This window comes from Camellia sinensis, chromosome 2 (assembly GCF_055761805.1).
Source record: "Camellia sinensis isolate YWXY chromosome 2, ASM5576180v1, whole genome shotgun sequence".
Classification (NCBI taxonomy): Eukaryota; Viridiplantae; Streptophyta; class Magnoliopsida; order Ericales; family Theaceae; genus Camellia; species Camellia sinensis.
In genome coordinates this window covers 65,474,040-65,501,893 of record NC_138962.1, presented here as the reverse complement: position 1 = coordinate 65,501,893, position 27,854 = coordinate 65,474,040, and the positions used below count along the sequence as shown (strand labels likewise).

Here is a 27,854-nt window from a genome sequence, read left to right as displayed (position 1 = left end):
TGTCAAATTAATTTATATTTTATCAAATTGACAACTTTGCCTTTGAAATTGAGCAATGGTATTTTCAATTGTCCTTATTTGAAATAAGATTCAAAATTTAGAATCAAATGTGTCACAATTGAAAAGTCGGAGATCAAAGTGATACAAGCCTCAAATTATAAGGTGTGAATCGTCTTTGATAAAATCATTAGAGTAAAAAAAAAAAAAAAAAAACTTTTGCACTAAATTTGAATTTAGTAATAAATTAGTGTAGCGTTGGAGGTAGCTTACGAGATTTTTCGACTCTATTTTTGTGGTCTGAAGTGTAATGGTTGTCATAGTCTAAGTGGTCACAGTTTTCTTCTGTCCATACAATATTACTCCTTTTTCTTCTTCATTATTTGTAGTGTTGTTAGTCATTCAAGAAGTGATCACTTGCTATCATGTGCCAAGAGTTGAGAACATAAAATTTCCCCTTAATTTTTTTCCCTTGAAGCTTCATTCAATGGCTGTTGAGGCCTCCTCTTCCAAATCTCGTTGTTCTTATCATGTATACTTGAGTTTTGCCGAAGACACTTGCAAAAATTTTACAGACCACCTCTATACAGCGTTGATTGGTGCAGGTTTTCGCACGTTTAGAAGTGATGATGATGCTATGGAGAGAGGTGAACTAGAAAAAGCAATCAAGGAATCAAGGAGCTCCATAATTGTATTCTCAAAAGACTATGCTTCTTCGCGAAGATGCCTTGATGAACTTGTGATGATCCTTGAGTGCAAGAGGAACTTCAAACATGTAATTTTACCAGTTTTCTATGGCATGGATCCATCCCAAGTTAGGAAGCAAACTGGCAGTGTTGCAGAAGCATTTGCAGGACATGAAGCTCAATTTGAGGTGGAAATTGATGAAAGAAATGGGAAACTAGGCATGGAGAAAGTGGAAGGGTGAAGAGAAGCACTCAGAGCAGTTGTAGATCTTGGAGGTTTGGTCTTGCAAAATCAAGCTGACGGGTAAATTTTGTTGGGAAAAATCCCATCTTAAGCTCTAATATCACTTGTTGGGAATAAATCTCTCAAAAACTCTGATATTGCATTATGAAATATGAATTCATGTGCCACTGGAAGCATACCATAAGTTAAATATGAGCATACATAAAAGAAACACAATAGTTATCATGGTTCTGGCTCAATGCCTATATCCAAAGATGAGAGATAATCCACTATATAGAATAAAGTACAATGATGAGATGAAAGTACTTATAACAGGACATCATTACGTAGCTCAAGAGTAATTGAGTCTTTAAACGCTAAGCTCCACAATTGCCCGCTCACTATTGTATTTTACGTCTCATCTTCCTCACCTCTTAGACCACTTAATCTCTCACACAATATAGAAACCCTACAAATTTCTGTTATAATTTGTTATTAGCAACAATCCAAAATACTTTTACAACAATGAATGAGGCCTTGAATTGGATTTCTCCTTCGCAACTCATGCTCCGCTCAAGCAGGGATTTGAGTGCATTCAAGCTAGGCCCTTGGAATTTTGGCTCACGGTCATGTTTGTCACAAGTTTTCTAACACAACCATTCAGGAACGGGAAATTGTTTTGGGTAATTTTTTTTTTTAATTTAAAACATGTGTCCAAATACTAATGGAATATGCCTATGTGAGTATGGAGTGATGATTGCATTGGGTTCGTGTTGATCTTCCTAATTGCAACGCTCACATTCAACCTAACATATCAATGCATTACTACCATTTCGTCTATAGAAATTGTCAACATACTAAATTCTCACGACACTTTTGTGTTTTTTAATTTTACTTTTCATTTTATAGCTGGCTAAAACAACATGAAATTTATAGTTATTGACGATGCAAGTTAGACTTGCAATGTCAGTCTATTGACTCTCTCTCTCTCTCTCTCCCCCTCATGTTCTAATTATGTGATTCTTTCAATTTCAAATCAATCTCATGTATTGAGTTCTAAGGATTATATTAGATGGGCAATGTTAAAAATCAAGCATCATATTTTAATGCTTATTTTGTTTTATTTTTTCTTTTGTTCATGATTTGTAGGCATGAGTCAAAGTTTATCCAAATAATTGTTCGAAAGATTGCTAACAAATTGGATCATACGGTCTTGAGTGTCACTCCCTACCTAACAGGTATAGAATCTCGTGTAAAAGACATCAATTCGTGGTTACAAGAAGGATCAAACAATGTTGGCATAATGGTGATATGTGGAATGGGTGGAATCGGGAAGACAACCATTGCAAAAACTATTATAATCAAAACTTCGATAGATTTGAAGGTAGTAGTTTTCTTGCAAATGTTAGAGAAACTTCAAAACAATCCAATGGACTGGTTCGTTTACAAAGACAACTTCTTTCAAATATTTTTAAGTGGAAAATAGAAAAAATACACAATGTTGACGAGGGAATCATTAAGATTAAAGATGCTATAAGCTGTAAAAATGTTCTTGTTGTTTTAGATGATGTGGATGAGTTGGACCAAGTAAATGCAATATTTGGAATGCGACACTGGTTTCATTCTGCAAGTAAAATTATCATTACAACTAGGCATGACCGATTGCTAAAGGTTGATGAAGTTTGTGAGGTTTCCATGGTTAAGGAGTTTAATGATGTTGAAGCGCTTCGTCTCTTCAGTTGGCATGCTTTTGGACAAGACCATCCTATTGAAGCATACATCAAGCAGGCCAAGAGGATGACATACCACTGTGGGGGGCTTCCTTTACCTCTTGAAGTCTTAGGTGCTTCTCTATTTGGAAAGAGTGTTGATGCATGGGAAATTGCATTAGCAAAATTGGGATCATTTTTTGATGAGAAAATCCAAAATGTACTTCAAATAAGCTATGATTCTTTAGACGATCACGACAAAAACTTGTTCCTTGATATTGCTTGTTTTTTTGTTGAAAAAGAAAAAGATTTTGCAGTTAAAATACTGGATGAATGTGATTACTACACAACTGTTGGGAAATATCTCATTCGTAGATGCCTTGTAACAATTGGAGTAGACAACAAGCTAATGATGCATCAATTGCTTAGAGACATGGGGAGGGAGATTATTCGCCAAGAATCTCTGAAGGAGCCTGGAAAACGCAGCAGAGTATGGCGCCATAAGGATGCCTACAATGTATTGAAAGAAAAAACTGTAAGATTTATACCTCTCTTGTCTATTGGTGTGTTTTTTTTTTTTTTTGGCACTTTGTGATTAATTATGGGGTCCTTTTTCTTAATAGGGAACAGAAACAATTGAAGGTTTCATCCTGGACTTGTGTGTGCTACAGGAAGATATGCAAGGCAAGAGTGTAAATAATACACAACACCACCATTTTGACAATTTTGTGGACAACAATTTATCAAAGCGCCGGCGTCTTGGTTATTCTCTTGGCTTCCCACATATTCTGTCTCAACAGAATCAAATAAAGAAGTCGGTTTGAACACTGATGCATTTTTTTCGATGTGCAAATTACGAATACTCCAGCTTTATAGTGTACAACTCATTGGTGGCTATGAAAACTTTCCTAAGAAGTTAAGATGGCTGCATTGGCATGGATTCCCTTTAAAATTCATACCTAATGATTTTCCTCTAGAGAGTCTGGTTGTTCTTGATATGCGCAATAGCAGCTTGGCACAACTTTGGAAAGGAACCAAGGTGTGATTCAATTTTTTTGTTGACTTATCTTCTTTTAGTTTAAGTTTTTTGTTAAATGTGCCAATTGATGGAGACTAATTTCCTACCTTATGACAGAAGCTCAGATTGTTGAAGATCCTCAATCTCAGTCATTCCCATGGCCTTGTCGATTCCCCAGATTTCTCGTTGCTCCCTAATCTTGAGAAACTGAAACTTAAAGATTGCATGCATAAATTTGGTTGGTGTTCATGTTAGAAATTGGGCGCCCATGTGGCATGACCCTTAGAACCTTTTGAACCTCATCCAAATGGGTTTTGAATTTGAATTCAAACCTATTTGGATAGCCACTCAGGATATATATCTATCATATCATGATATGGATAGATGAGATAGATATCAGATATTATCTCATTTAACCAATGGATAAATGAGATAAATATATTATATATCTGATATATGGTTATGGGTAACCAAGAGAGAAATAACGTATGTTTTGTTTCTACCCATAAACTTACTCTCTCCCAAGAAACAACGATCAAGTCATTTGCACTGTGGTTTGTGTGGGTGATATTCACCATTGTAATATCACCCCACTGCTGGGATTGATTGATTAGATTCTGGAAGCACGTGATTTATCCATGAGGTTTTAGATCAAATCAGGTATGATCTAAACATTTTATTCCGCTGCATGTTTTGTGTTTTGATTTACATTGGTATCAGAGCCATTGATGGATATTTTCGTGTTTCTATTTTTACATGTGTATATATACATGTATATGCATGAATATTAATGGAGGAGGAAGATGAAGTGCACGGTTTTCTTTTTTGCATTTTAACTCCATTTAGATTGAGAGAGTGATATACCTCAATTTTATGTTGCTTAAATGTTATTTTTTATGCCATAAATGTTTTTATTGTGAAAAATGGAGTCCGACAGTACAAAAATCGGACCGGAAAACACCCGGGAAGGCGGCGCGTGTGATTCACGCGCTGTATGACGCCGAGCAGCAGCGCCACGCGCCACCACGCGCTGCCACGCGCTGAGCGCGCTAGGCACGCGCCCCCACGCGCCACACGCGCGATTTGTCCCTTCCCTTCCACACGCGCGCGTTATCCGCGCCGCTTCCAGCCGCGCCACGTGTGCGACACACGCGCGCCATGAGCCGCTCCTTGAGCCGACTCGCGCCGAGTTGCGTTGAGCGGCTCCGAGCCGAGCCGAGCCGTTTTTCCCGCCTGGCTTGGCTCTAAGGCTCTGTTTGTTTGTTTTTTAATTCTGAATTGCGTTAATTGGCCATAATTTATTCGTTATAGCTTTGTTTTAAGCATGGTTGGTACCCTTAGACTCAGAATTAATTTTTCTACATTCTGTAAAATTTTGAAAATTTTACGAAAATAAAAAATACTTTTTCTGTGTTAATAATTCATTTTTTATGCTTTAAAATGATTCTGGTATTACATAAATAATTTTCTGGGGTTGAAATTTTTATTGTGGACTTCTGAAATGTTTTACTATCTAATGGTAATGTTATCTCAGTTTATCAGTTTCTGGATTTTTTATTTCTACTTTTATGTGTGTTTATTAGTTATTTAAAATTCCAGAATATTTCAGAAAAATTCCAGAAAATTCCAAAATGATGTACACTTTAATTATGGCATAATCTGAATATTGAATACAGCATATTTTTTTTTTTGGATTTGTAATATGTTGTAATTAGAGGAGCATGATTATTTATTTATTTATTAGAATTCCATTATTAAATAAATATAGCATGAGTTATTTGTAGATTTACATTAAAATGCTATTGTATGGAATTTATCATGCTTTGTATATGCCATAGTCAGTGGGAGGTTATTCGGTTGAGAGAAATCTTTGTAGATTAACTCCCGAAAACCAATATTTTGCGCATAAATTAAACTAAATTTTGGATAATTGTCACTTGTGGCGCAAGAGATGATTACGAGCATAGCGGATTTTCGATCTTGCGACTTGTGTAATATTGTCACTATTTAATTTAGATTTTTGCGGCAAAATTATATTATGCTAATCATTATTAATCCCAATGCGAATTTCTCTCTAAATTGATTTAGCTTATGGAAGTTAATTTGGTTGACCTAGACTTAGTAGAGATGTTCAAATGTGAACAAACTAATCCCATTCTTTAGATGAGCAAAAGTCTTGGAGACTTTAGGTCAAACCTTAATTGAGCCAAAGTAAGGAAACATGACTCAAAGTCGCCGTGTTTTTGTTGCCTTGTTTGGCACAATAAAAACTAATGTGTGCGCTATAGTTAGCGACACGCTACATAGCTTTGGTTGGCGAGTTTTGGAGTTATGAAATTAGTAAGCCCTCAATAGATCTGTATATGATCTTGACTAATGAGCTGCGCGGATTGACTTTGTAATTTGACTTGTAAATAATGTTACATCATTGGATGAAGTAACATTCAAGAGTCACGTCATCCAAGAAATGCGAGCTTAAATAAATTAGTCATTAAGTGTAAGACGAGTAGCCAGTACGAGCAGTGTTTTGCTCTCTACCCAATTATTGGGAGTGGATTGAGCGAAATTTCATGCACTATAATAGTGTGCGTTGAAATATCACGTGAAGTTAAAAGATTAGCGCTTAGAAGCTGCAAAATCTATTAACACTGAGTGAAAAGATTAGCGCTTAGTGGCTGCAAAATCTATTAGCATTGCCAACTTGTCTAAGTGTGGACACTTACTGTTTCCACACTTGAGTGTGAAACATGGATGAGGTGCTTCTTTGTGTGATTCCTTTACTAGGCTAACGTTTTGAATAACATTTACCACTAAGCGCAAACGTTGCAGCATAGTAATGAAAAGGTTAAGGCTGACAAGGTTGTTATGACTCTAAGAATTTAACGCATCGCTTGTAAGAGCATTGTGTTGAATTAGACTCTTTAGCCTAATTCGCGCTTAAGTTACTTCAGGAGCTATCATAGTTGATAGCTTATTCTCTCCTTCTTGTGGATAGTAGAATTAATTGCAAGTAACTATGAAGCGAGAAATAGAGATGGCAACAGGAGTATCGTCATCTTTCAACTAGATGTATTAAAGTGTATGGAGAATAAAATTGACTTAAAGGTGCAGGGGATTAGCACTTACTAGTTAAATTTGCGACATAGGCGCAGTTGATATCTCCATGACATCCTTTTTATGATCTAGTGAATATGACTTAGTCGTGAGTCATTACCTAGTTGGGCCTAAACCTTTAAAACTTGTCTTCAAGAACTCACACATTAAGATGATTGGAATTAGTTTATGACATTGGTCATGAACCAGTGGCTTATTATACTTAATCACATTAATGAGATGATGACACGATGGTTTGAGTAGGCCTTCTCGGGCCCACTCGCTTATGACATCCTGCTCTCATGTGAATGTGTAACTTTGTTCGCAATGGGTGCGCACAAGTAAGTAGGAAAGCCGCAGAAGGTCATTTGTTTTGGCGCATTTAGTCCACTATGATATTTTGTGACTAGATATGTGTGAGGGTATGATAGCTAAGCCTCAATCTCGACACATTTATAGATTACGATACGCATCTGAGTCAAGACTATTTGATCTCCCATAAGTCAAAAGTTTTGAGATGATTTTTGACATTGCACATATGAGGTCGAGATCAATTAGATAAGAGTTTTTTGTGCTTTTAGTTTTGACCAAGGTGGCGAGTATCTATTTGAGTTATTTTTCAAAAAAACTCTGTGAAGAGAGATGGATGCTTAGAAAATTGATTATTCCTAGTACTCAACAACACACTGGTGTAGTAGAGATAGGGAATTAAATATTGTTAATGTTAGGTGGATAATGGCGCAAAATGTTTCCCAATTGGGAATTGCACTAGTTTGTTGCCTATATCCCTAACTAAGTGCCCTCCATATCAGATTTTACACTCCATTTTGAGTAATGGGTTAGCAGAGAGCCATCTATGGGTGATCTGTAACCATTAAGCAGCTTATCTTTATTCTACTTCTCATAAGATTGCGAAGTTAAGACCTAGGGTTCTATAGCGCATTATTGTATGCTGTCTTGTAAACACAAAGGGTCGTGTGGCGCATTATTGTATGCGGTCATGCAAACCCTCCGGGTCATGTGCATATAGGTAAGCAGCTTTGTGGTAGTGTAACTAAGTCACATAAAGTTTTATTAGTAAAGGTGACGTGAATAGAGTTTTCGGAACTCTATAAGATGGAGAATTCCAAGCATAGCGCTCTATGTAGCCTAGTTGAGAATGGAAAGAAATTTCCAATATCCTAGGGACAGTGGGAGCGATGTGCCTACTAATGGATTACTCCATTAGAGAAGAATACTCTACATTCTTAGTTGCGTGGTAGCAAATGTGAAAATTTTCCACGTCATCACTGGGTGATTGAGAGGGAAACATTCATGATTGCTCCGCAAGATGATAAAGAGCCTAGGATAATGCCTAAGGCTCTAGTCCTCTATTTTTTTAAAGTGGATCAATGTTGCGCAGTTTAAGACAAAGTCTTTGAGGATTAACCATTTTTATAATTTGGTTGACTTTCCATTATGACGCAAAAATTTTTATAAAGTTATGCGTAATTTGGATAGTCATTGTTGAGGCATAAGGCTCGCTAGATACCGAATGGTCGCACCATTGAGGAAAGTGTAGACCATGAGAAGACTTCCTCCTGGGGAGTGAGGTTATTTTGACTTAGGCTATGATTGACATAAGTTCGGAACATTGATTTGTGGACATTGTGACCTGATTTTTCATTAGAGAATTGGATAAGTAGATCCGTAAGGATTTACCTTCTGCTTTTATGGTGAAAAGTTAGGAGCGCAAAAGGTTGCTGGTTCCAATAAATCTTTTACAACCTAAAGCAGTTATCCAAACAGTGGTTCTTAGATTTCGTCAAGCCATGATAGGCCAACGATGATCAATGAAGACCACTGAGGCATGATCAATGGTCCAAAAGAAGTTTTTTCCTTACTTAGTCATTATGAGCCAGGAATTTAAAAGGTTGTCACCACCTAGGGTGGGCAGTCCTCCATTTTAGATATGATGGACATGGGTGATGTAATTCATATGCTCGGATGTACGATCCTTAGGGATTGTTTTAGGAAAATTCTCGGTTTGTCTTCGATGACTTACATAAGGAATATCCTAAAACGATTCTAGATGCAAAATTGCAAACCCATTGACTTACCTATCGGTAAAAGCCAGAGCCTTAGCTATTGAGTGAATCCTCAGATTGTCTTTGGGAGAAACAGATGACCTATATTCCTTGATCTTTTCTTTGTTGTGGGAGCCTAAAGTACGCTATGTGGGCGTATTCGGCATGATAAGTGTTATCTTTGATAAATGGTTAACTGAGTTGTTCAGACATTGACCTTGCTCATTAGACTGTGGATAAAATGCTTTATTAGAAGCATATTAATTTGCTCCTTGTAAAATTCAATGCACTAGTTGGGCGCATCTGCGCTAGTTGGGCGCATTAAGAATGAACGCAAATTGGTCACCAAAAATATCTTTAGAGAGGTTATTGCGCAAGAGGTAGTGATCTTAAATCATTTCATGTGAGGCGCACATGGTGGATTCCGTTGTATATACTTATCGCAAGAGGTGCTGATAAGGCTTATGTTTGGAATCTATAATTGCGCAAGCTGTGGTCATTTTTTTAAATCGATCACTTATTTTGAGATGATGGGATGTTGACACTATTATGGTTTGTGTCATAATGATTAGCAAATGATGATGTCAGCAGGCAAGATTGGCTCACTCACACAAGCAATCGCCCTTGGCGCTTGGGAGCGAGCAAGGATGAGACTGGTGGTTTGTTTTTATTCGGAGCCAAGAGAGGCTTAAATCATCCACTATGTATGTCGCCTTGGTTATAACCAAGATGAGGTCGTGTTAAGGACCAAACATGGATGTTAGTACCCACTTTCCATGTTGTGCCTGTTATGATTAGCCAGATTCGAGATCTCATTTGGCGCCTAGAAGGCGAGCAAATAGAGAATTCGGGTTAGGCGCTAGAAAGCGACTAGACTAATATCTGTACGGTGTATCGAGTATGACGTCACTCTTTATGGAAGAGTTACTCCACCGTAACATGTATTCATACTATATGTACTTAGCGACCGAGTAATGAGGTGAGAGAATGGATCCCTGCTTCCTCACCGTGTGAGTCTTACGAGTCATTATTGATATGACTTTCATTTATGTACCCTTTTGTGACTTTTGACTATGTCATAAGGTAAGGGGTTGATGTTCTGCTACTTTGGTATGTTGCCTGCGGTCATGCATGATTCGGCCTTAAGGGACATCACTGGGAAAGCGGTCAATCCTAAACTAAATGGCATGAGTGCAAAGGGAAGATCATCTAGTATTACACCACTGTTGTATATTCACTGCCGGCAACTCACATCGCTCTGTATGAGAGGCGAATTGAGTGTGAATATATTGCAAGAATTGAGAGGGTCAAACATGCTCTTTTTTGAGGGATTAGAGATGTTTTTTTGGACCGGTGTAATTAGATGGGTCTGGGGTATATGAGACACTATTTCTTTTCTTTTTTGGGTTGATGTCTCTATGCTGGCTCATTTTGAGTTTCTAGTATAGAGCTCCCACATGCAGGTGTTCTCAGCAGTCGCACGGTGCAGTGGCTAGTATGAGATTGTTTATTTTTTGGGGAGATTGAGATTGAGACGTGGCAGTGTCATGCCAACTCATGTCCGAGTGGGAGATGTTAGAAATTGGGCGCCCATGTGGCATGACCCTTAGAACCTTTTGAACCTCATCCAAATGGGTTTTGAATTTGAATTCAAACCTATTTGGATAGCCACTCAGGATATATATCTATCATATCATGATATGGATAGATGAGATAGATATCAGATATTATCTCATTTAACCAATGGATAAATGAGATAAATATATTATATATCTGATATATGGTTATGGGTAACCAAGAGAGAAATAACGTATGTTTTGTTTCTACCCATAAACTTACTCTCTCCCAAGAAACAACGATCAAGTCATTTGCACTGTGGTTTGTGTGGGTGATATTCACCATTGTAATATCACCCCACTGCTGGGATTGATTGATTAGATTCTGGAAGCACGTGATTTATCCACGAGGTTTTAGATCAAATCAGGTATGATCTAAACATTTTATTCCGCTGCATGTTTTGTGTTTTGATTTACAGTTCATGAATCCGTTGGGAAATTAGAGAGACTTGTTTTGCTGAATCTAAGAGGTTGCAGAAATCTTACAAAGCTTCCAAGGGAAATTGTTCTGCTCAAATCCCTTGAAGAACTTATTCTCTCCGGCTGCTCAAGTCTTGACAAGTTGCCTCCTGACCTGGTCAAGATGGAATCTTTGAAAGTGCTTCATGCAGATGGAATAAATCAAGGGAAATGATTTGGAGCCCTAAAAATACCCCCTAATCCCCTAATTTCCATTTTGGGCAGCTGTTTCCTTTTTTTTTTTTTTTTTTTTTTTTTTACTTGATATGGAAATTAGGGGGGTATTTTTAGGAGATGTAGCATTGCCCATAAATCAATTATACTCAAATAGTGGAGCAGTTAAACCATGGCATGAACATATTTGGTCTTGGGTATCAAAACTAAGAAGCCGCCCTGAATCCATTTCTTTCTCATTGACTTCCTTACCATGCTCATTAGTAACCTTAAATCTTTCAAATTGCAATATATCTGGTAATGGTATTCCAGGGGATCTCAATACCCTGTCCTCATTGCAAAACTTGCATCTAAGAGGAAATCCAATCTGTAGCCTTCCAGGAAGCATCAAAGGTCTTACTAGGCTAACTTATCTTAGCTTAGCTGACTGCACTAGGCTCCAATCACTTCCAGAGCTTCCATTAGGTTTAAACGGATTAGATTTAACTGGATGCAGATCTTTGGAAACGGTAGCAAATCTGTCAAACCTGTATAAACGACTATATTTGGACATAGGTAATTGTGAGAAACTAGTTGATATTCCGGGATTATTGAAGTTAGAACCAATTGGAAACGTTGATTCGGAAATGATTAACAATTTGAGCTTGACTGAGTGGGATTTCATGGGAATGGCTGAGTTCGAACTATACGGTAACCTAACTAGTTTTTTTTTTTTTTTTTTTTTTGGTTATGTTATAATATAATATATAAAATATAGATAGATATCTACAACTTTCATAAAAAATATTATTTGATTTTTTGAAGAAGAGAGAATGAATGCAAGTTTTAATATTTTTTTTAGATTCATATCTAAATTCTTATCTTTTTTGTTTTTTTATTTTTGTGTAGTTTCTATTCGGGTATTTTTTTTTCAATTTATTTAAGATGGAGTTGTGGGTATCTATTTTTTTAAAAAAATTTAATTTATTTGTGGATTCTATTTGTTTTTAGTTATTATTATTTAGGTAAGTTATGATGTGATTTAGATATGTGATAGACATATGAGTTTTATTGATTTAAAATTTATTTAGATAAACTTTAAAGATTTTTTTTTATTTTTTTTTGGTTATGTTATAATATAATATATAAGATATAGATAGATATCTAAAACTTTAATATTATCTGATTTTTTGGGGAAGAGAAAATGAATGCAAGTTTTAATATTTTTTTTTTGAAATTGATGAGAGAGATTAGGAGGGAGAGATTATGAGATATTTTTGTTATTAAATAAATAAATCAGTCAATAGTTTTTTTAATCTATTTTATAAATTAAAAAATCAATAATTTTAGAAAATTGATTAATTTGTCCCATTAAGTGATTTAAAATTTTGATAGATATATATAAAAAAAATATATAATTATATTACTAAATCATAATCACTTTAATGTATTAAGAACAAGTATAAAAAAAATTATTAAAAAATCCAACGCATATGAATTCTTTAAAAAGTCCAATACATATGATTATTATTAAAATATTAAACTTTAATATAATATAAAAATAAAAATAAAAAAAAGAACACATTTTAAAAAAAAGAAGATAAAATAGTGAAACACAACCCGTGCATAGCACGGATGATATGCTAGCACGAGTGATATGCTGGTTCCTTATTAACACAAAGCTTTGAGTTAAGTAGAAAAAATGTACACAAAATGATGGGATGGAGTCAGGGGCTCTGCTGTGAGAGATGCTTGGCTTATTGAAAAAACTATAAACTGAAAAAAAAAAGTCCAAAAAATAAAGTATGTGATGTAAATTCAAATTTTATGTAATGTGAATTACACTTAAAATGAATCTATTCTATTCTTTTGCACATTTTTTCTAAATAGCTAACATTAGTGTTGGCTTCTTGGCCAAGTCTTAGTAAATTTACTTTCCAAAAACTAAAGTAAAAAAAAAAAAGATGTCTCATTTTCAGGTAATCGGCAATTAAAAAAAGAGAAAAGTCCATGCACCCAAAAAAGTAATACAAAATTTATCAGAATTTCAAATCTGAGGTGTATATTTGAACTTCTTGTTGTGGGGGCGACACCATAAATTAATATTGGCCTTTGATTACAAATTTTGAATAATATTTTCTTCCCCTAAGTTTGTAGAACTGTCAGAAAAGAAAAACCATGGTTGGGGAATGCAATAGAATTCACGTTCCACTTAACAAAGGGCAATCTATAGTATACACTGGAAAAATGATAAAAATGTTACTAATGCAGAAATAAATTACAAAAATGAGTTACAGCTGGTCACATATTGTAAACCGCTACATTATGGAACCTACAAATATGTGAGTGGTTGTGTCTCATTTTGTAATTCATTCATGTGTTAGTAGTAGTACTTGAAAATTAATTTACGGTCTCCATAACTTTTCAAGTCAACACCTATAAAAATCTATATATATATATATATATATTTTGAGTAATCAGAAGCACAAACAATAGAAGGTCCCTCTCAATAATTATGTAAGTGAAAAAGAAATAAAAGATTAATTACAAGTGAAACAACTACTTATCCCTATAGTCACGCTTGTGTTTGGTACAACAAAATAAGGCTGGTTTGTCGTCCAGATTTATTGTTACATTATAGTACATTCACTTAGGTCAAGCCTTGTCACACCCCAAACTCGGGTATGACCAGCCGTGGCCCACAGGGCCTTAGCCCAAGACACACATAAGTCGAAACACGAATTCATAATCACATTAAACAACTATACAATAGTCCAGTAATAAATAACCAAACTCAATCCAGTTCCATGCCACAAGTACAAATGGCAAAACCAACTGTAATCAATACCATCTAAACTTATGGGATATAAAAAGCCCACACATCAAAATAATCCTAAATGAACCTCAATAAAAATAAAAAGAAATATGTACAAACTTGACATAACAATCTAAAACAAAATAAATAAATGTCTTAGACGTCCATGCAATTGAGTCCTCACTACACCATGAGTCCATTCTGAGTCCATTCTAACACATGGAAATGATAAACAATTAAGTCAGGTGATAGCTCAGTGAGTAGCAAGATGGATAGTAAATACAGTTTTGAAAACATGGTTCAATTCCAAAATAAGATATATATCACAGAAACTAGATTGGCATACACTTTTGATAAAGATAATCTGTTTCAAAAAGAAGGTTCCACAGTTTAACAGTTAAAATAAATGAATGCCCTAGAGGTTCATGCAATCGAGTCCCCGCTACGCCATAAATCCAATCTAAGTCCTTCTAACACCTGGAAATGTAACAACTAAGTTAGCTGATAGCTCAGTGAGTAGCAACATGGATAGTAAATACAATTTTGAAAACATGGTTCAATTCCAAAATAAGATATATATCACAGATACTAGATTGGCATACAGTTTGGTAAAGAGAATCTGTTTAAAAAAGAAGGTTCCACAGTTTAACAGTTAAAATACTCATGTCTCTCAAGAACATGATAAATGACATTTTTCACTTAAAACATATTACAATATGAACATCAATAATTTTCTGGGTACCAAGAAAATAACAAAATAATATGTCACACAGTTCTCAAGGCTATAAGCCTCGTTGGATCCAATACCGAACTAAGAGTCATCCTCAAGGTGGCAACTTGGGCCTTTTCTCAAAGACAATCCGATTGAAGGTCACCTAACTTTTTTTCTAAGGTCTTTTCCTTACAATCGTTGAGCACTAGAGTCATCACGGCCCAACCCGGATCTGTTCCCTAGTGGCTAGAGTCACCACACACAGTGGAATGATTTTCCTGGACTAAATACACATATGGTCCCAATAATCAACACATATTAGTTTCGCAAAGCATGGTAGTTCATCATTATAAACATGAGACCAAAATAAATAGTTTATAGTATGCCAAGTTCACACATGTTTCAGAAATAATTTGATTTCATTGATAATATAATAATTTTATCAAAACAGTTTAGTCCTGAAACAACAATTTAATTTTTCAACAGTTCAAGGTAGGGGAACATTTATAAAAATATGTAGCATGAAACGACTCACTTAGAAACAAAACAATATAATCCTCGAATAGAGTATGAAAGTTCAACTAGTGCCCTGAACCAAGTAAGAAAACTACACGTCACCACTAATTTAAAAATACTAAAGAATAAGAACTAAGTAACCCTAAACTAAAGTGCATTAACACGGCTCAACCCAACTCATCGTTACTCTTAAATATTACCTAAGTTCATGTTCTTCAAGGTCTAAAATCACCCAAGACATGGGTTCAAATCGAAACTTAATTAAATGTGACTGAGAGGGTAATTTATAAGTAAATTTGGTCGAGCTAAGGAATTGCCTTCTTTGTAAGTTGGGCCGCACATTGGGCCGAGGTAAGAGATGATATAGCTCGGTCTAAGTGCTAAGTAGTGGGACCTTGTTGAGGTTCGGACTGAGCTAAACATCACACATAGTTGCGCCGAGATAACGATGCCATTCTACCTAGTTAGCTTGGTTTCAGTTTTTAGCCTGGTTGGAGTGTGTCGAACCGGGGTACAAGCAATGAAAGGAAGAACCGAGCTAGTTGGAGCTCGGTCATTTCTGCCTCTTTAACATGGCCATGTTAGTTCGGTTGTTTTGTCATACTACCGAGGTAAAACCATCTCACTTGGTTTAAGCAGTGAGGGGGGTGTTGAAGGATAAGCATTATCTTTTAGGAGTGTGATTTCTAAGAGGACTCTACATAGAGGAATAAGAGTCCTACTAGGATTGTGCCACACGGAACCTATAAAAGCTCATAACAGAACCTATGGAAGAGGTAACACAACTTTGATTTCAGAATACACAGAGCTTTTTGTCTATTTGTCTATTTTGCTAACTTAGGCATCGGAGAGGTATCCGGCACACACCCGCCGGTTAGCTCACGTTTGTGTTTTCAGGGAGTAAAGCGATGACGTACAGAGGAGTGAAAACTTGGTCAATAGGATCATATGAGAAGAATTATTTCGTGCTCGTACAATTGGCGCTGTCTGTGGGAAGACACAGAACAAAACCTCTTGATCAAGCTTTCCTCCCTAGTTGGAAGTAATGACGCACAATGAAGACTTGCCGCAATCAGCCATTGATGGGCAAACCCCGGATGGGGTTGGGAGGCACGAAGGTTTTCCTTCTGTCCCTCCCATGGCGGATTTAGAACCCCAGCGACAGAACCACCGGAGGGATGCAAGGGGAAGGAGGGCTAACAGCCCCCGTCGCTCTCAAAGTCCTGAAAGACAAAGGCGAAGGTTCGATCCTCAAGTTCTGGAGGATCGCGTGAAGGAGCAAGACGAATTAATAAGGAAGATGGCGGCAGACATGGAGTCGATGAAGTGCCAGATAAAAGGAAAAGCAATGGAGACAGGAGAGGGGCGCAAAAGTAATATGCCCCCTCGCCACTCGGAAGATCGTGGTAGGCATACCACACTATCGCAAGCAGAGAGTAGGAGACTGAGAACAAGCGACACCCAATCAAGGACTTCCAGGACTCGTTACTCCAGGTCTGAGAGAACGAGAACAGAGAGGTCATATACTGAGGGAAGCACCAACGGCCCTTGCACACGCACCAAACGTCATCTAGGCATACGGAGTTGCCCAGATCATCTGACTTGCGAACTGTGCTTGAGGAAAAGGCATGATGGAAGGAGGATACCAGGGCGCGCGACCCACACAGAGTTTCAGCCCTTCAGCGGTTGGCTCCTTGGACGCATGGCAGCGTCGAGGTAGGAATGCCAATACCGCGCCTTGCTTACGAACCAATAGACAAAGCATTAGCAAGGTTACAGAGCTCGCTGTTCGTTCCGGCAATTGAGAACGCACCACTACCTTCAGGCTTTCTCCAGCTTAAGTTTACCACTTATGAGGGGAAGACAGACCCCTACATGCACCTAAGCCACTTTCGCCAGGTTATGGCGGTATACCGGCGAAACAAGGCCTTGATGTGCATCCTATTCCCATCCAGCCTTGGCGACCTAGGCCTAACTTGGTTCGAAAGACTACCAGAAGGCAGGATCGCCTCTTGGGCGCAATTGGCAGAGGTGTTTGTGACTAGGTTCAGAACGAACACCAAAACTCCAGTGGAGATCGATCAACTACTCTCCATTGAGATGGGCGACAAGGAGACGTTGAGCTCCTACAACGGTCGCTACTGGGAGACTTTCAACCAGATAGGAGATTGCCCCACAAATCTCGCTATTACGCAATACAAAAGAGGTCTACCAGTCGGAAACAAGTTAAGGGACTCAATTACTATGGCGCCACCACTCACGATGGAGGCCTTGATGGAGAGAGTGCATCAACATATTCGCGTAGAAGAAGATGGCACCCGTGCTAAAATAAAATCTGGTATAACAGCAATGCCAGATAAAAAGACTACGGCAAAAGTCAACACAGTAGAACGATCAAGTAGGAATGGGCGAGGCAAGCGGGCCAACAGAGAGGACTCAGATAAAAGGTGGTTAAGAGTTCGCACTGCCATCACCACGGTGTTCAAAAAACCAATCTGTTGGATTCTCAGTGAGATACGCGACGAACCTTTCGTCAGATGGCCAGCAAAATTGGGAGAAACACAAAAAGACTATGACGAGAGGTCTCAGTGCACCTTCCATGATGAAAAGGGGCACCGTACTGAAAATTGCACGCCGTTGAGGCAGCATTTGGAGGAGTTAGTGGCAGTTGGGCACCTGCAGCCACCTAGAACCATAACAACCCAAACGGGATGCCAGTCGACGCTCCACCTCAAGGCGTAATTAACGTAATACATGGAGTATTCGAACCTGAGTTGGTATGTGAGCTCAGGGGAATGATCAAAAAGGCTGAGCACTTAAGGGAGGTATTAAGTACACAACCTGCCATCAAAAAGGGGAGAACAGAAGCCACAAATGTCATATCTTTTTCAGATAAAGATTTAGCAAGGATATACTGCCCTCACAATGATGTACTGGTTGTCACTTTATGAATCATGAACTTCGACATCAAGCAGATTTTGATCGACCAAGGAAGCTCATGTGAGATAATGTATTACGAAACCTTCAAACAACTGAAACTACAGGACAAGGACCTGGCACCGGCAACATCTCCCCTAATTGGATTCAACTCAATGCCAGAGTGGCCAGTAGGCAAGATAATCCTCCCAGTCAGAGAAGGAAGCATGACGAAACAATTGGAATTTTGGGTATTGAAAGTCCCTTCCACTTACAACATAATCTTGGGAAGGACATGGTTGCACGCCATGCGATCGGTAGCGTCAACCTACCATCAAGTATTACGGTTCCCCAACAAAGTCGAAGTAATTGAAGAAGTCTTTGGAGACCAAATTATATCCAAGCAGTGCTTTGTCACAGTAAATGGCAGCCAAGCTGCCAAAGGATATGTACAGATAGTGGAAGAACCTGAGAGCAATGAATTATTTGCAGATATTGGCAAAGCCGCTGAATAGAAGATAATGGAAGACTTGGTACAGGTAAGGATAGATGAAAAGAACCCAGAAAAGTTCTTTTTGCTCGACTCATCTATGTCCAGCACTAAGAGAATAGAGGTCATGGAATTCTTAACCTCTAACATCGAAGTGTTTGCCTGGACGCCGTATGGCATGCCTGGCATTGACCCAAACTTCATCTATCACCAATTAAATGGCCACCCAACTGCCAGACCAATTATGCAGCACACTCGCAGATCGGCACTCCACCACGCCGAGATAGTGGCGGAAGAAGTGGGAAACTTGCTGGAAGCAGGAGCGATCAGAGAGGTGCACTATCCCAGGTGGATCTCCAACACCGTCGTAGTGCCAAAGAAGAATGGAAAATGGCATGTCTGCATGGACTACAAAATAGTCAACAAGGCATGCCCAAAAGACAGCTTTCCCCTGCCATGGATAGACTAACTGGTAGATCTGACAGCAGGCCATAATTGACTTAGCTTCATTGATGTGTACAGAGGTTACCATCAGATCGCTATGTATGAACCAGATCAGGAGGTCATATCCTTTACAACGCCTAGAGGATTGTACTGTTACAAGGTCATGCCCTTTGGCCTAAAGAATGCAGGGGCAACATTCCAACGGATGGTCACCAAGATGTTTGAATCATTGTTAGGCAGACAATGAAGGCTTACATAGATGACATGGTGGTCAAGAGCAAGGATGAGAAGGACCATCTCAGGGACCTAGGTGAAATGTTTCAGATCCTGAAGAAGAACAAGTTGCGCCTTAATGCATCTAAGTGTGCGTTCGGCGTAGGATCAGGCAAATTCCTAGGCTTCCTGGTGACCAACCGAGATATAGAGGTAGACCCCTCTCAGATCAAAGCAATCCAGGACCTAGAGAGGCCTAACTCAGAAAAAGAAGTGCAGCATCTCACTGGCATGGCAGCCGCGCTCAATCGGTTCATAAGTCGGTCATTAGACAGATGTCGACCATTCTTCCAAGCACTAAAGGCTAAGTTTGAGTGGGATGAAGAATGCGACCGCGCCCTAGAAAGCCTGAAAAAATACATGTCTTCTCCACCGTTGCTAGTAACCCCAATACCTGGAGAAGAGCTCCTTTTGTACCTGTTAGTCTCACAGCACGCAGTCAGCGCGGTATTGGTCAGAGCGGAAGGAATTCAACACCTGCCCATCTTTTATGTCAGCAAGACCTTACTGAGCGCAGAGACCAGGTACTTACCATTGGAAAAGCTGGCCTTAGCTTTGATGATGGCATTAAGGAAGCTGTCGCATTACTTCCACGCCCACACTATAATCGTCCTAACAACTTTTCCATTAAAAGCTTTGTTTGAGAGGGCGAACTTCTCTGGGCGAATCCTAAAGTGGGCGGTGGAATTGGGACAATTTGATATCAAGTTTCAACCCAGAACCGCAATAAAAGCTCAAGCTTTGGCAGACTTTGTGGCAGAGTTCACGCTAGGAAGCCATCATATTTGCCCAGTTGACTTGACTGGCACAACAGAAAAGGGGATGGAAAGTGCCGCAGGAACTGCGCAACCCCCACAACAAGATGCCCAGCCATATCCCAAGGCACACCGAGTCGAAGAAAGAGAGAAAGAGGCAGACCGCGCTATACCTGGCGAAGACTCATCAACAAGTAAAAACTCGGTTCAAACAGATAGTGAGGGGAAAACAGTAGGTGTAGACTTTGAAGAAGGCATCCGCAACACGCATGACCCCAAGACATCATCTGATCCCTCCACCTGCGGGAAGCTATTCATTGGAGAGATGTGGAAGCTTTTTATGGATGGAGCATCCAACAAGCACGGTGCAGGACTTGGCATAGTCCTCATCTCACCAGATGGCCTAGTAGTGGAACAAGCAGTCAGCCTTGGCTTCCCAGCATCAAACAATGAGGCGGAGTATGAAGCACTCTTCGCAGGCCTGAAATCAACACTCTTCATGCAGGCCACCGATGGTTTACAGTGACTCCCAGCTGGTGGTAAACCAAATTTCAGGCGACTACGAGGCAAAGGATGAGAGGATGGCTAAGTACCAAGGGTTAGTCAGAAAGAAGATCATGAAATTCGAAGTAGTGCGGATAGAGCAGATCGACCGTGAAGAAAACAGCAGAGTGGATGAACTAGCAGGCCTTGCGTCAATGGCGGATACATCCATCCCACATCCATTACTGATCGACTTCCTACCAAGACCAAGCATTGAAGAATTTGAAGCAACAGAGGTATGTTGTGCCGAACTAGGCCCCTCATGGATGGATCCCATTATAGTGTTCCTAAAAGACGACATTTTACCCGAAGAGAAGAAAGAGGCCAACAAAATAAGAGCAAAGTCACAGTGATTTTGGCTCTCTCCATCAATGGCCTTATACAAGAAATCCTTCACGGGACCTTATCTGAAGTATGTCCATCCCAGCAAAGTCGAAGCATTCCTGTTCGAGATTCACGAAGGCGTATGCGGCAGCCACCAAGGAGGAAGATCTTTAGCCTACAGAGCAATTTCACAAGGATATTGGTGGCCTTACATGCAAGCAGATTCTGAGAAGTATGTCAAGAAGTGCGAGAAATGTCAGAAGTTCGCACACCAAATACATCAACCAGCCAGAGAGCTTCTACCATTAACTAGCCCATGGCCCTTCGCAATGTGGGGCTTGGACATAGTAAGATCACTTCCAACGGCACCCGGCAACAGAAAGTTCTTTCTTGCAGCAACAGACTACTTCACAAAGTGGGTGGAAGCAGAAGCACTAGCATCAATAAAGGAGAAAGATGTTAAGAAATTCGTTTGGCAGAATATCATCACTCGGTTCGGCATACCAAAAGCTATAATATCTGACAATGGCACTCAGTTTGATGGCAAAATTTTTAGAGGCTTTTGTGAAGAATACAAGATAGAATTCTCCAATTCTACACCGGCATACCCCCAAGCAAATGGCTAAGCGGAAGCATTAAACAAAGTCGTCTTGGATGGATTGAAGAAAAGGTTAGAGAAAGCAAAGGACAAGTGGGCTGAGGAACTTCCCCATGTTTTATGGGCTTACCGTACCACACCTCGGCGGTTAACTGGAGAAACACCTTTTTCCTTAGCCTATGGCATGGAAGCAGTAATCCCACTGGAAGTTGGCCTCCCCACCATCAGAAGCGAAAATTTTGACCCAGAGTTAAACAGAGAAGCCATTGCCATGGAACTCGACCTTGCGGAAGAAAGAAGAGAAAGAGCACTGGTTCACATTGCATCATACCAGCAAGAGTTATCCAAAAAATATAACAAGACAGTGCATCCAAGGCAATTCAAGATTGGAGATTGGGTGCTGCGTAAAGTAATGAGAAACACCCTGGTACCTGGAGATGGCAAATTAGGGCCCAATTGGGAAGGACCTTACAAAGTGGTTGGATTAGCAGGAAAAGGGGCATACCACTTGGAAGATGATGACAGCAAGGCCATTCCAGGCCATGGAACACTACAAATCTCAAACTATTTTACTTTTAGCTTTTCTTTAAATGTACTTGTAATTTTTTTCAATAAAACAAGTAGTTTCCTTTTCAACATAAATTGTTTTCCTCTATAAAAATAGTTTTAGTGAACTAGGGGCAATGAAATCAGAGTTGGCGGGAATAACCAACTTTGAGCTCTCTTCAGCTAAGATCAGGATCTAGGCTGAAGAGGTTGGCTGGAAAAACCAACACTTACTTCTCCTAAGCCAAGGTAAGGATCTAGGCTGCAGGAAGTTTGGCAGGAATAACTAAACACCTTACTCTAGGTTGGTTGGAATAACCAACTTCGAGCTCTCTTCAGCCGAGATAAGGATCTAGGATGAAGAGGTTAGCTGGAAAAACCAACACTTAGTACTCTTCAGCCGAGATAAGGATCCAGGCTGAGAGTGGTTGGCTGAAAAAACCAACATTTAGTACTCTTCAACCGAGATAAGGATCTAGGCTGAAGAGTGGTTGGCTGGAAAAACCAACATTTATTGTTCTTCAGCCGAGATAAGGATCTAGGGTAAAGAGGTTGGCCGGAAAAACCAACATTTATTTCTCTTCAGCCGAGATAAGGATCAAAGCTGAAGAATGGTTGGCTGGAATAACCAACTTTGAGTACTCTTCATCCGAGATTGAGGATCTAGGTTAAAGAGGTTGGCAGGTATAAACAGATTACAAGGAAAAGATCGAGATAGGTATCTCGGCCAAAAGGTGTCATACTTCATGCATTTATGCTAAGAAAATAAACACAAGCATAAAGTTAACTGCACAAACAGTTGAACAACAGAAGATTTCATTGAGATTGCAAATCAAAGGTACAAGAAATGAGGCCTCAGCCCGGTTACACATTCTTGCCAAAAAAGTAAAAAGAAGAAAAAAGAAAATACAGGATCAAGCAAAAAGGTCGTTAAGATCCGCATCTAGTTCAACTCGAAGCCCGGCTTCAGCAGGTAGCTCGGTTGCATTTTCAACCAAGTCTTCCACCGCTGGCTCCACTTGAGCTGACTGAATGGCGGGATCATTGGCAATGACCGGGGCATTGTTAGGCTCTGATACCTCTTCTTCGTCCTCAGCTTGAAGAAATTTTTGTTGAATAGTGTTAGCATACTCCACAATGTAGCTCGATATGAAATGTGGAGGTGGGGTTAGGAAGACCTCGGTCTCTGGGCTATGACCGAGCTGTGCCACAGCTGCCTTCCACCCACACTTGAAGAAAATGTCTTTAGCAGCTTCACACTACAAGACATATGTGGCTTCGCCCTCCTTGTAACCGCGGTCTTCCGCGTCCTCCAGCTTCTTCTCAAGCTCAGTTATCTCGGCATTCTTCTTATTCTCGAGCTTGGCCAGCTCATGCAGATATTTGTCTTTTAACACAGCCTCAGCCTTCTGCTTGTCTGCTTCGGCCGAGTTGACAAGCCTGGTGAGCCAAGCTAGTTCGGTTTGTAGCTCGGTCATTTTCTTCTTGGCTTCCTCTAGCTCGGCTAATTTAGCATCGGCCTGTGCCACGGCCTGCCTTGTGGTCTTTCGAAGCTCCAGCACGCGCTTGTGAGCGACGTGGTTTTTCTGCATGGCCTGTAAAGAGGGTAAGAAATTTTGAGTAAAAATCAAGTAAACAGATGTCCAAAATTGAAGAACAAAGGAAAGAGTACTCACCAACACTATCAATTTGGTAGCTGAGCGAATGGCCTTCAGCTCGGTGAGGTGATCATGGTGATCCATGTCAAGGGGCAAGCACACGCTCTTAGCCAGGTTGAAGGCAAAAGTGTGATCTTTGTCTGCCACCACTGAATTGGTGTCTCGAATGGCTTGGTTCCGGTATGATAATCTCGGGGCCCATTCTGAAGGGCTAGCTCAGTTAGAACCCGCGGGCTCTAGGCTTGGTTGTGTGGTTTGGGGGAGAATGGTGTCTTCTTCATCGACGAGGCGCGGCTCGGTCGTGGAAGTCCGGGCGTGCTTGGTCGGCCGAGATGATAAAGGCCGGGTGGTTGGAAGGGCTACCACGGCCTCTTGTGTTTGGCCGGTTTGTGGTACCTCGGCTTGATTGGCTTCGGTGATGAGGGCCCTAACTGCTCTCTTTTTTGCCATCTCTTGTTCTGCAGTTAGTGGGTTCAAATTGATTTGAGGTAGTATTGGATCTAGCTCTGGTAAGGGTTCCAATAGGAAGTCTGTTACTCTGGTCTTCCTCCTGCTGCTGTATCGGTATGTTGGTTCGAAATTGAGTAGTTGGACCCAACCTCGTTCGTGGTACCGCAGCGCGGCGCGAAGGGCATCTAAATTGGGGTAACTGTACTGCGACTTTAGATAATTCAAATCTGCATAAAGGAATAAGACAACTATTAGTACGGTTCAAAACTTACAAACGGAGTAAAGAACGCACAAAATGAGCCGAGGTATGTATATCGGCTACTCCTTTGTTCCAGTTGATTCGGTCACCCGGGATCTGGGCCTCCTGGTCTTCAAAATTGCCCGAGACCTAGAAAAAGTCGTCATCGTTTACATCTTTATTTGGGGTATTTTTTATTATATTTTCTCGGCAGCGTCTTATTCTTAAATAGTACACCCAGCCGTCTTCATTTTGACCTAATGAATATTGGTGGAATAACTCTGCTTAGACCGAGGTTGAGGCCAAGCTGGCGGTTTTGCTCGGCGATGCCATTTATTATTCTGTATGAATTGGTGCTAAGTTGGGTTGGGCATATTCTAGTTTGTCTAAGGAATTCACAAAGCAGAGGTTGAACAGGGAAACGGAAATCGGCCTCCACGATGGAAATGACGTTGAAAGGAACGAAGCCCGATTTTTCCCAAGGAATAGTGTCTAGTTCGGCTAGGGAAAGATGGACGGCGTCTGGAATTTGGTAATCATTTTGGAATTCGGCTATGGCCCCTGAAGAGTTCACTAAAAATCGATACTTCCCCATGAGGCCTTAAATTACGTATAATTTAGCTCGGCGTTGAGATGACCTTCAGTATCTCGGTTGAGCGTGCAAGGGTGTGCCTGGCCAACCTAAGTCAGTCTGCAAAGTGAAAAGGAAAAGTGTTAAGCACAGATCGTTGGACCTTGCTAGAAATAGCAAAGGTAAAATAAATGGAGTCCTAACTCGGCTACGTGGGATACTATCCGTTCTTAACCCAGTTAGAGCGGAAGACTTAAGCTCGGCTAAGTAGAACGAGAAGTTCGTAGCCCGGTTGAAGCTAATGGTGCAGCATTCTTAGTTCGGTTTTGACTAAGTTAGGGAGCTAGTTTTGGCCCCAAGTTATAGCTCGGTCAGTGGTTGAGGCTTTCTAGCACAGTATTGCGCAAACCTAATACGGTTCGCTAGCTCGGCTAAATGAAACAGATGGTACTTAGACCTATTGAAACTACGGGTATGGCATGAAGTTTTAGTTCGGTTGTTCAGTTTGGCTAGGTTCACACCTAATACAAACTACTTCCTAGTTCGGTTGGAGTATTATTTTGGATCAAAAGTATTGTTTCCCAAATTGTTCGTAAATCTAGTGGATCTATTACATGGTTCTTGGACAAAAGTGGCCATATCCCATGGGAACTACAAAGTGTTTTGAGAAACATGCATACTACACTATGTATTACAAAAACAATGCGAAATAAACGGAAAGGAAATAGATTTGAGCCACATACCAGTCAAGAATGAAGGAATTGAAGATGGAAACAATATCAACAAAAGCACGAGATTCGCAGGCACTATGGTTGCAAGAACAGAGACTCAGAAGAAAAGAGAGAGAGAGGATGAATAGCAGAAATGAATGGTTCAAGGCATATGGTTTTGGTGTAAAGAGAGTGAAAAAAGGCGGGACTGTTCAAATTTCGTGAAATACGAAGATGGTGTGGCAGATGTATTTGACTAATAGAAGTTAGCCACGTGTCCAAGAGAATAGAAAGCGATTCAGTTACTGTGACTGAAGAGACGCTTTTGACCGGATAGATTGGTAGCTCGGTGTGAATTTAGCTCGGTTGACAGGTTAAAAGTTTTAGCTCGGCTGGTGATAGGTAATCCCAATCATGCTGCGCAAATGGAATTAAGGGGCAATTGAGAGGGTAATTTATAAGTAAATTGGGCCGAGCTAAGGAATTGCCTTCTTTGTAAGTTGGGCCGCACATTGGGCCGGGTTAAGAGATGATATAGCTCGGTCTAAGTGCTAAGTAGTGGGACCTTGTTGAGGTTCGGACAGAGCTAAACATCACACATAGTTGCGCCGAGATAACGATGCCATTCTACCTAGTTAGCTCGGTTTTAGTTTTTAGCCTAGTTGAAGTGTGTCGAACAGGGGTACAAGCAATGAAAGGAAGAACCGAGCTAGTTGGAGCTCGGTCATTTCTGCCGCTTTAACATGGCCATGTTAGTTCGGTTGTTTTGTCATACTACCGACGTAAAACCATCTTACTTGGTTTAAGCAGTAAGGGGGGTGTTGAAGGATAAGTATTATCTTTCAGGAGTGTGATTCCTAGGAGGACTCTACATGGAGGAATAAGAGTCCTACTAGGATTGTGCCACACAGAACCTATGGAAGAGGTAACATAACTTTGATTCCAGAATACACAGAGCTTTTTGTCTATTTGTCTATTTTGCTAACTTAGGCATCAGAGAGGTATCCGGCACACACCCGCCGGTTAGCTCACGTTTGTGTTTTCAGGGAGTAAAGCGACGACGTACGGAGGAGTGCAAACTTGGTCAACAGGATCATATGAGGAGAATTATTTCGTGCTCGTATAGTGACTTTGAGATAAAATAGAATTTTTAATAGGTTTTCCCAAACTGTTCACTAACTTTGAAAATTACAAAACCCACTCTACACCATTTGAAAAATTCCAAAACCCTCCAGATATCAACTAATATATCCTAAGTTTCAAACCCAATTAGTTTTACTTGATTTGCTTATCAAAATAATTATTTACAATTAATTATGCCCAATCAGGTTGTTTTCTGCAGCACTTTAAATAAATTAATGGTTCTCTTAATATATAGGAGCAATCAATGCAAGGCAAACAATGTACAAAACTAGACTCATAACCGGTTCTAATGACACTAATTTGATAATTTTTTGATTTATATCCAAAGAGAACAACACTCCCGAACTTACTGTTCACAACCAGTTTTTTGGACAAATTTGAACGCATCAGTTTATATGGATTTTGACTCCCAAAAATTATGAGAAAATTCAGATATTCAATTCAATATGTAATTAATCTACTGTAAAAATTTTAGTTCAAAATTCATCCATTTGATATGGTTTCTTGATTTTTAAAGTTTGTGATTCTGTGCAAAATTTTTGGACTAAGAATTATACACATTCTTTATACATGAATTTAACTCCTCAAATTTCTTAACTGTATATATATATATATACAAAATACATAGACCTACAACCTCTCCATGAATGAATAAAATAATTATAGAATAAGGATGAAGAACAAAGAAAGAAGAGAAGAAAACCTAGGAGGGCTATCCTTTGATGATCACTCACAGCACAACACACCCAATTCCATCCTTAATTAGTTGCAACCTTTTGTTTCTCTTCTCTCTCGCGGCTGCTGTTGATGCTGCTGCTAGGGAAATTGTTAGAAGAGCTAGGGTTTTGTTTTGTTTTTATTTTATACTAGTGGTTGGGTACACCTAAAGCATGTGTAGGTCAAATAAATAGATAAATATACTATATATATGTACAAGTCATATGCAACTCAAATGGTAAGAGCTTATTTATTAACCTTGTGGTCTAGAGTTCAAGTCACACCTTTCTCTATATATATATTTTATATAAATCTTGCCTCTAAATTAAAGACTTTCACCATAAATTTATTTTAGGTTTAAAATTAATTAGAAGACCTTTCAAATATTTATTTTGCACTTTAGGATTCACCACCA

General features: G+C 39.5%; 1 protein-coding gene and 1 pseudogene across 5 annotated transcripts; both read left to right on the top strand.

Annotated features, from left to right (window-relative positions):
- Positions 1-386: 386 nt before the first annotated feature.
- LOC114310535 (disease resistance protein RUN1) lies at positions 387-11,144 on the top strand. Of its 5 annotated transcripts, none has more exons than XR_014361035.1 (4): positions 387-987; positions 2,056-3,150; positions 3,239-3,654; positions 10,828-11,144. XR_014361035.1 is itself a non-coding variant. In XM_028256579.2 (3 exons), the coding sequence occupies exons 2-3, from the start codon at positions 2,218-2,220 to the stop codon at positions 3,437-3,439; spliced, it is 1,134 nt and encodes a 377-aa protein (XP_028112380.2). In that variant the 5' UTR covers positions 387-987; positions 2,056-2,217; the 3' UTR covers positions 3,440-4,576. The 5 variants fall into 5 exon arrangements, 1 of the variants encoding a protein (XP_028112380.2); XR_014361036.1 differs by lacking the exon at positions 10,828-11,144 and adding an exon at positions 3,754-4,575; XR_014361033.1 differs by lacking the exon at positions 10,828-11,144 and adding an exon at positions 3,751-4,572.
- Positions 485-925, top strand: LOC145813958 (TMV resistance protein N pseudogene; annotated as a pseudogene).
- Positions 11,145-27,854: the final 16,710 nt, after the last annotated feature.

Excerpts from the sequence above, each read along its gene's own strand:
- LOC114310535 (XM_028256579.2), top strand. The coding sequence starts at position 2,218 with ATGTGGAATGGGTGGAATCGGGAAGACAACCATTGCAAAAACTATTAT. Across the intron at positions 3,151-3,238 it reads ATGTATTGAAAGAAAAAACT|GGAACAGAAACAATTGAAGG; the intron begins GTAAGATTTATA and ends TTTTCTTAATAG.